Genomic DNA, 8,973 nt, shown 5'->3' on the forward strand with positions numbered 1-8,973 from the left:
CTGCGGCGGATGCCGGGAAACGTGCCGCTGGCCCCGCAGTGTCCGGAGCCCTCTGGAGGAGACGGACCTGTTCAAATCGAACAAAAAGTGCGACCGTGTGCTGTAACCTCATGTGGATTTGTCACCGCGGTTTCTGTTGGCGTAATCGACGGACGGTTCTCCATGAAATACAAGCAGGGTGGTTTGGGTTTAATTTTTTTTTTTTAAGTCTTTCACAGGCGGCCTATGAAGGCGATTGTAAGGTGGGGGCAGTTTTGGGTTGGACCAAAAGGTTTTACGTCGTAGTCGGGTGGGAAGTAGAGCTGGAAAAGAAGCCCATGGACTTTCTGGTGTAAATGCTTGGCCTCTTTAAAGCTTTCAGTGGCAATATTTCCAATGCATGCAGAAGGGCTCAAAGTCAGAGCTGGAACTTGGGCTATGACAGTGTCTTTGCAATTAAGGATGTTTAAGCAGAATGTATGCTGCCAACAATATGAGCTTAAAAAGCACAAATAGAGATTGAATATATCAAATTGACCTTGGTGGTCCTACGCTATGAGAGAAATAGGGTTGAGTAGTCTGTACAGCAAACCAGGGATGAAGTGCGTTGTGCTGTTCCTTCTCCCCATCCCCCCAAATTATAGGTACTATTACATTTTTGGCCATTTAGCAAACTCAGTAGCCACCCACTGTTTCCATTTATTGTAGATGCGTATGTTAGATAAAGCATGTTGGGTGATTTGTGGTGTGTGGGGTTTACTTTGTTACGTGTGGCGTTCTTTCCTTCTATAGTATAGATTCCTTGGAGAGCCTGTGGTAGAAGCTTGTGTTGAAAATGGTGCAAGCTGCATTGATATCAGTGGAGAACCCCAGGTAGGTGATAGATGAAAAATGCTGCTTTTTATGAGGGATCTATTAAAGGACTATTTGTTTAATACATTTCCTGTTTCTGCTAATGGTTTTCAACATGAGCACAAATTCTGCCTCCTGATCTACAATTTTAAGATGCATTAATTATTTTCAAGTATATGGATATGTATTAGTTGCATAGTTTTCTTACTTTTAGACGAGAGCCTTTCAGGTTTTTCTGGAAATCCAAAATGTTTGAACTCTGCTTCAAGTCTCGGTTGTGATTCTACATGGAATTGTGTGGATCACATGTCTTTGCTCTGCTGTGCTTCTCATGCTGTAAAACAGGAATAATATGTATCTTAAAGGTGCTTGTAAGTGGTTTGAGGTCTGTGGGGTGCTATGGTATGACAGTAAAGCACTCATGACTAATACTGAGCATGGCTTAACATGGAGTTCTGCTTAAAATATTTGTTCTGGCTGTGTTTTAGTTTCTGGAAGGAATGTACCTGAAGTACAACAAAAAAGCTGCAGAAAAGGGAGTGTATGTCGTTGGAAGCTGTGGCTTTGACTCAATACCAGCTGATATGGGAGTACTGTACACCAGAGACAAGTTGAAAGGTGAATTATTTAAGTGTGACTTTATGCTGAAGAAATACAGATCATGTTTTCACCTGGCTTCCTAAAGCAGCAATGCTTATGTAAAGAATTTCAGTCTCTTTTTTCATCTGCTTGTACCATCTAACCAGTTTCAACCAAATCTGGTAGATAAAAATTCAAAAGCAAATGGTGTTCCTATTAGGTTGGAAGAAACTGGTCATTAGGTAGAGGAGGGATTCAAGGTATAGGTGCTCCTGGAGAGACCAGGACTTTGGTTTGTCAGCAGCGGGTTGTTGGGCCATCATGTGGGCAGCCCTAGGCTAGCCTCAGCACACTGCCTCTTGTGCAATAAGAGCCTGCTAGGGAGGAGACAGCAGGGACAGGAAGGCTGCAGAAGAGGGTTCACAACTTAGTTGGTAATTAGATTTCCTAAGTTCTTTTTTCTCTACTGCAAGCACTGACAAGCTGCTGTATGAGTGCACATAGATAGAGCCGTACAATGCCTTTTCCTTTAGGAGCAGCTAGACAGTAACCAAAAGAGGATAAATGTATTTGAGAAAAGATTACAATGATTTAATTCTGTGCAAATAGTACTTGGTCCTGATCTCAAATGAGGATGCTTCATTCTTTGGGTCTGACTGTCAGTTGGAAGGGCAGATAAGAGTCTTTTTTTTTTCTTTTATGTACCATTAAAAGTGCTATTAAGTGGGATTGCTTTATGTTGCAGTGTGTCATCAGCTTACAGTTTAGGGAAACTCAATCTGGATCTGATTGGAGGGAGAAGAGAGGCGAGGCATGGAAATAAGTATGTCCATGTTCATGAGGTTATAATTTGATGTTTGACTTGTTTGAGTGAAGATGTCTTATCTCTTCCTGTTTTGACTAAATGGTATTACTGCCTGTCTACTCAGTTGCTTGCTATATTGAAATTTGCCCATAGAAGTTTAGTTTTAGAATCTCAGAAGGAACTGAGCAAAGCAAAACAAAGTGGAATTTGGAGGAGCTGTTTTGCTCTGCTGTTCGTCACAACTGAGCATTGTTTGTAAAACACAAGCTATGCTAAAATTGTTTTAGGATATCTTGTGTGACTTTTATTTTTTTGGTGTTTTTTTTTTAGTTCATTTTTGTAGTTAGGGTCTACCAAAATCTGTAAGACCATGTCAGTTTTCACAGCCTACCTCATCCTTTATGAAGTTCTGAAACTCCAAAGAAAATTAAGTACCGCTCTTAATATTATTTTCCTTTTTTATTCTTTGGTTATTTACATTATCTAACCAACTAGATAAGACGAATGAAAAACCTAATTAGCAAAGATGGTATTAGTGACCCTTACTGAAGTATTTTACATAAGAAATTTGAAACTTGCTGCCTAAAATAGCTGTGGAACTTAACCTTAGTTTATTTTATTTTGAGATAAAGATGTGACTCTGCCTTTTAAGCTAATAATGTCAGTGGCCTGGTATTCGAGTCTACCAGAGTGTAGCCTGGCTTTGTGAACTGATGACAATGTGCCAAGTAATGTTTTCTCCTCCCTTAAAGGTACCTTAACCGCTGTCGAAAGTTTCCTGAAGGTGAAATCTGGGCCTGAGGTTAGTTGGTTTATACCTTCTTGGAAACTGGGAGGTATTTGTGGTAACATCACTGCAGCCCATTAGAATAAGTGCCATTACATTCATTCAGACCAAAGAACAAGCTGGCAGTTCATTGATGATGGGTCCAGGAACTTTGTTCTTTAAATGCTCGTAAGAGTATCCCGAGCCAACACCCTTTTGGTAAGGTTCATTTGCACAGGCTGTCTACCTGAAGTTTGTTGTGTTGTGCTGTTCCAAGAAATACTTAGTTTTTGCAGAGAAGTGGGAGGGATTCATGCACAAGTAAATTGTGACAGATACGGAGTGGGCTGCTGCCAATAATCCTCTTGTTTGTCTGTTTGGTTTTCTTTTTTTGTTTTGTTTTGTTTGGGGGAGTTGTTTCAATATGTATTACAATTACATGCATTAAAGTATATATGTAATAATTTTAATAATGTGTAATATATGTAATAATTCTAAGGTCACTATGAAAATAAAGCAGTGATGACCCAAACCAGGCTGGTGTTGGTGCCCAGCAGTTGAACATACTGCTTCTGTCCTGAGCACCAGGTGACAGATGTGGCCCAATTCATAGCCTGTTCTTAAGAACATCTGGTGTTGATTTTTCCTATAGCAGCCCTCATAGTGCTGTGCTTTGTATTGCTGTCTAGAAAGGTGTTGATAGCACAGCAGCATTTTGACTACTGCTTGGCAGTTCTTGCACAGCAGCAAAACTGTCTGTCCAACATTTCCCCCCTCACCCAGTAGGCTGGGAGGGGTCATAAGCCAGGACAGCTGACCCAGACTGACCAAAGGGATATTCCAAACCATATGCCATCTGCTCAACAATAAAAACAGAGAGAAAGGAGGGGGGGGAGATTTGTTACTATGCCATTGGTCTCCCAGAGCAACTGCTTTGCATACTGAAGCCCTGCTTCCTGGGAAGTGGCTGGGCATCGCCTGCTGATGGGAAGAAGAGAATAAATCTTTTCTTTTCCTTTGTTTCTGTGCACAGCATTTGCCTTTTACTTTATTAATAAACTGCCTTTATCTTGACCCAGGAGGGGGTTTTTTTCCCCATCTTATTTTCTCCCTTCCCTGTCAAATTGAGGAGGGGAGTTGAGGGAGCAGCTTGGTGGGCAACTGGCATTCAGCCAAGGTCAACCCGCTACATTTCAATATACTTACATACATGTAATAATTGTAGTAATGTGTAATACATGTAATAATCCTAAGGTCATTAGTAAAAGAATGCATACTTTAGATATGAATGAATTACTGTTTCATGGTATGTCACCAGGGAGTGTGTGTGCATGATGGCACCTGGAAGTCAGCTGTTTATGGCCTTGCGGATCAAGACAACCTGAGGAAGCTTCGGAAAAAGATAGGATATGCCCCTGTTCCAGTCGTTGGTGCAAAACTTAAAAGAAGGTATAAGAAGCATAAGATGTGAAACATGCATTCTTCTAACAGTTCCAGTATTTATTATATAGATTAATATATTAAGTGCTAAAAAGATGCATTTAGAAATTCAGTATAACACAAACACATAGATGCTCATATAGTAGAATTGAAGATAAGTTTGGTTTTACTAATTTGTTGATCTTTACTGAAAAAAGAACATGTCCCAGCATTTACTGGGTCTCAAAGATAACTTGCTCTAAGAGACTTCTAGTGACATGGCAAACTTTTGAGTTTGCTTTCAGAAGTGATCAGTAGAAGAGAGAAGAGTTGAGACTGTTACTTTGATTATCAAATTCATCCTTGCTGTAGTGCATGGAATTCTGAGTTGAGCCAGGGATAAATTTGGCATTTGCTTTCAGTGAGGAGAGAGAATGTAATTAAAAAACACTTGAGAAAAAGCCAATATTGGTGGGTCTGTTATGATCACTTTCAGTTTGGTCAACATTTGGGCATTTTTCCTGATTTTTCCTGACTTCTTTTTTTTTTTTTTTTTTTTTCCCCCCCATTTGCAGAGGATTTGTGTTTTACAGTCAGGAATTCAAAGAATACTGCATTCCATTCATGGGAGCTGACGCTTCTGTCGTGAAACGGTCCCAGCGTTACTTGCACACAGAGTTGCAAGAAACACCTGTAAGCTCCATTACTGCACACTGTGCCTTTGGCAGCGTTTGCAATGAATCCTTCCTTCATGTGCAGATCTGTGTAGCAGGGTTTCTGTCATTGGGTAAACGGTAATGAACTGTGGTGTGCTTTTGCTTCTGTAAAGAAGATGGCTTGTTCTGTTGATGACCTTTGGAAGTTGCTCAACCTGATGTGGTTCAGGTTCTTCTGGGACACTGTTTCATGCTACTTGATACTCTCTGCCTGATGAGCTTGCCTGTTGCTGCTGGCATCATAGTGACAAGAGTCTCTCATAGGGTTCTCATGCTGTCTGATCTGTGGGTATGTGTTGGTAGGGAATGGAAGCCTTGAGTCACAGAAATATTTGGGAGGAAGGCTTAATAGTTTTTTGGAACGATAAATACATTAAACTCTATCCTGTGTAGAGGCATTTTTAGTTCTATCAGTGGAGCTTCTAAAAGTGTCATAATTGTAGCCTGTGTAACTGTAGTCGGGTCAGTGTAGTGTAGTAAACGTTCTGATAAAGGATTCATGTGCTGCACATCTGTATCTGGAGACTTCTTTGATGTTTGGGTCTCTAACATGCAAAGTAAAAGCAACATGGAGTGGTAGTGGTGGAAAAGACATTTAGTTCTGTTTTTGGTGGTTTCCTGATAGGAAACCAGCACCACCAGTCTGCCTAACAGCTGTGCAGAACCAGAGCCACAGGCATCAGTTCAGAGATGCGGGTGAGATAGTGCTCTAAAAATATACTTGGAAGCTACTAATGAGAAAGGCTGGCCATTGCTCTTCCAGAATTCCAGACAAAGGCCTTGACTTCTCTTCAACTAAGGCATAAAGAGGAAGAAAGGCAGATCTGGGGAAAGCGGCCTGAAATCAGATACCAAGACACATCTTCCTGGGAAGTTTTCCACTCTTGTTTACCATGCTTGCTCCTTGGCTGTTCCATACTTATATTGTCTTCTCCTAATGAATTATGAAGTGGAGCATTATTCAAAGAGTTGTTTAGAACTAGAGGCAATTGTTTAAGGCCCTATTTAAACAGCTGTCTATTGTAGCAAACTGTTGCATCCAAATTTGGAGGTAGATATTTTTTTTTTACAAATGAATCGATACAAAACTTTTCATGTAAGTTTTATCACTGAAAATGTTTTTGCCTCAGGTGCAGTATGGCGCTTATGTGAACATTGGTGGTCTTGGCTCTGTTATCAAGCTCATGTTTGCTGGTATCCTATTTCTTCTTCTTGTGAAGTTTAGCTTTGGAAGAAAACTTCTGACAAAAGTAGGTGTTCAAAACATAAATAATGGAGTGTTTGGACATACTTTTTTTTTTTTTTACTTTACTGTTGATCTTTTTTTTTTGTCTGTTTCCCACGTCCCACCCCTTATTGTCTAGTACCCGGCATTTTTCTCTGGTGGACGCTTCACAAAGGAAGGACCAACCCAGAAACAGGTAACAGACTGTTTTCCATCACAATCAGCAAATGAATTTGTTATGATAACGGTGGAATAGTAACCTAGAGTCAGCTGCTTAGTCTCAGATAATATCTAAATGCACGTTGTGTGTGCCTGTTGGGATAGCTTTGAATATTTAAATAATGATGACTAGGGAGACTGAGCAGCAAAAAACCTGGCCTGAAAGCACTGAGAGAATAAATGGACTATAGGATAATAAGTCCTAACAAAGTGGAAGCAATTAAAAATTTAGATGATACTGTACCTTTTAAGCAATGACTCGAAATAACTGCTCTCATGTTTAGATGGTTTGTAGTATTTGGCGCAGTGGATGCTTTTATCTACTACTGGTGCTTGCCTGGTGTGAGTGAGTCACTGTTTTGGTGGCCACACTTGTCTTTTCCACTACAGATGGATGGAACCTCTTTCACAATGACTTTTTTTGGCGAGGGGTACAGTGAGGGGCAGGATCCCCAGAATGGCAAACCAAATGTAAAGATCTGCACTGAAGTGAAGGGACCAGGTATGTATGTTAGGAGCAGGTAACTGCTTTTGGCTCACATTCCCTACTGCAGAATTGGTTTATGGTCCCACTGCTATTGCTATTACCCTTGTGGAGCATTTGCCACATGAACAAAGTCGATGGCCTTTACAGAGTATGGCTTTGGATACTAGCATTTGTTGTGACCTGTTTCTTAAAACTAGTAAATTAATTTATGTTCTTGTGATTCTTTTTCCCCATGCTAGTTTTCATTTTTGCAGAGTAGAGCAGTTAAAGGGAGAGGGCTTTAGGGATAGGTTTCAGTTGTTACAGCCTGGACTGACAACATGTTTATTTCCAGTGCCCTGTGAGTGAATTTAAACATATCTATAATTTCTAGGTAGAACATATGTATGTTGAGATCATGCCTTTGAGGGGAGATGACACCTAAAATAAAGCTTGCAGACAGCAAGAATGTACATTTGGGAAGGAGTTAATGAAGCATAGCTTCTTTAGTAACTAGAGACATAGCTGAATGCAGCAGTCTCACAGCAAACATTTGAATTTAGGTACAGGATGGAGAAAGGTCTTGCTGTAATTGAGAGCCCTCTGTCATCTTGAGGTGATCACTCATAGTTGTGTGGCTATAGGCCTCTATAGCAAAGCAGTTTTTGTCCAGGTCAGTTCTTCAGGACTTCACCAGCTACTTGGGAGGATTCTTATATGGGAAAGCTGTCTGGTTGCTGAACAGGTTATTCTTCAGCATGCTGTAGGTAACAGGAAGATTACATTCTAAGTTTTAACACGCTCTATATTATGGTGTGTGGTGGTTTTTTTGTGTTGTTTTTTTTTTTTTTTTTTTCCCCCATCAGAGCCTGGCTATGTTGCTGCACCAATTGCAATGGTTCTAGCAGGTGTATCTCTTCTGGAAGATGCAGCATGTCTGCCTAAACAGTAAGTACTTGCCTGTAGAGAGTAGCTTGATCTTTCTGAAAGTCACTGTGTGCATATGTTTCTCTTTGAAAATAGAGATTTTTGTAACCCTGTGGATTTCCCTTTTACCTCACCCAGATGGCTGGGCAAGGGAGACCCTTCACCAAAAGCTGATTTGAAGCCACTTACTCTCATCTTCCTTTCAGTCTGAAAGGATGTAGTCATAGGGTTTTAGTAATGTTTTTGCAGCATCTGTTCCATCAGTTTCTACCTTTTAAGTTAATAGAACTGTTTATGTTGAGTGTGCTGGACTGAAAGAAATCCAAATGTAACTGCCTTGCCAAATTCCTCATATGCTTTCCTGTGGGATGGTGGCTTTTTCTTTGTGAGGGAGAGAAGCACATCTGTGACTTCAAAAAGAGATGTCACTCAGTCACTGTACCACTAGTGTTACTCTCGTTTGATTTTCATTAACAGGGGTGGTGTATATTCTCCAGCAGCTGCCTTCTCCAAAACAAAACTGATTGATCGCCTCAACAAACGTGGTATTGAGTTCTCTGTTATTAGCAAGGCTGAAGTCTGAAGTCAAAATATAACTATGAACTAACACCTTGCCTGGGTCTATCTCCAGTAAAATGCACTTGGCTGTAAAAACCTAATTGTAAAATAGTTTTGCTGTGCTATTGTTTACAGCAGAAACAAGAAAAATCAAATGGAAAGTTATAATACTATTTGCTATAGTGAGCAAACCCATAAAGGGTATTGAGTTTTAATTCACAAGAATATTAAACCAGTGATTCACCTGGGTACAAGTTCTGGAATTTTGTCTAATTTCTCTCATCTAAGTTACTGCATAGTGGAACACTGTAACACCTGCTTCACAGTTAACCACAGCCTTCTTGCTTTGTCCCATTCCACAACTATTAAAAGTAGGCAGGCCCTGGATAACAAGTGCCTTAGCAGATGAAACCACTAGTTGCTCCTAATGCCTCTTTGGGATAGATGCCATTACTTTATGGT

At 40.3% G+C, this 8,973-nt stretch overlaps 1 protein-coding gene across 1 annotated transcript; it reads left to right on the plus strand.

Moving 5' to 3' along the window:
* Positions 1 to 9: 9 nt before the first annotated feature.
* On the plus strand, positions 10 to 8,648 carry SCCPDH (saccharopine dehydrogenase (putative)). The gene is made up of 11 exons (XM_008941010.1): positions 10 to 87; positions 772 to 852; positions 1,320 to 1,449; positions 2,968 to 3,017; positions 4,300 to 4,430; positions 4,976 to 5,093; positions 6,247 to 6,366; positions 6,481 to 6,537; positions 6,951 to 7,062; positions 7,893 to 7,974; positions 8,431 to 8,648. Exons 1-11 carry the CDS (start codon positions 10 to 12, stop codon positions 8,534 to 8,536), a joined length of 1,065 nt encoding a protein of 354 aa, XP_008939258.1. The 3' UTR covers positions 8,537 to 8,648.
* Positions 8,649 to 8,973: the final 325 nt, after the last annotated feature.

Source organism: Merops nubicus, unplaced genomic scaffold (genome assembly GCF_000691845.1).
Source record: "Merops nubicus isolate BGI_N331 unplaced genomic scaffold, ASM69184v1 Scaffold29475, whole genome shotgun sequence".
In the NCBI taxonomy this organism is placed as follows: Eukaryota; Metazoa; Chordata; class Aves; order Coraciiformes; family Meropidae; genus Merops; species Merops nubicus.

Bases quoted from the DNA above. Each gene is read 5' to 3' on its own strand.
- SCCPDH (XM_008941010.1), top strand. From the start codon at position 10: ATGCCGGGAAACGTGCCGCTGGCCCCGCAGTGTCCGGAGCCCTCTGGA. The intron at 5,094-6,246 runs GTAAGCTCCATT...TTTTTGCCTCAG, and splicing joins CAGAGTTGCAAGAAACACCT to GTGCAGTATGGCGCTTATGT. The intron at 7,063-7,892 runs GTATGTATGTTA...TTCCCCCATCAG, and splicing joins CACTGAAGTGAAGGGACCAG to AGCCTGGCTATGTTGCTGCA.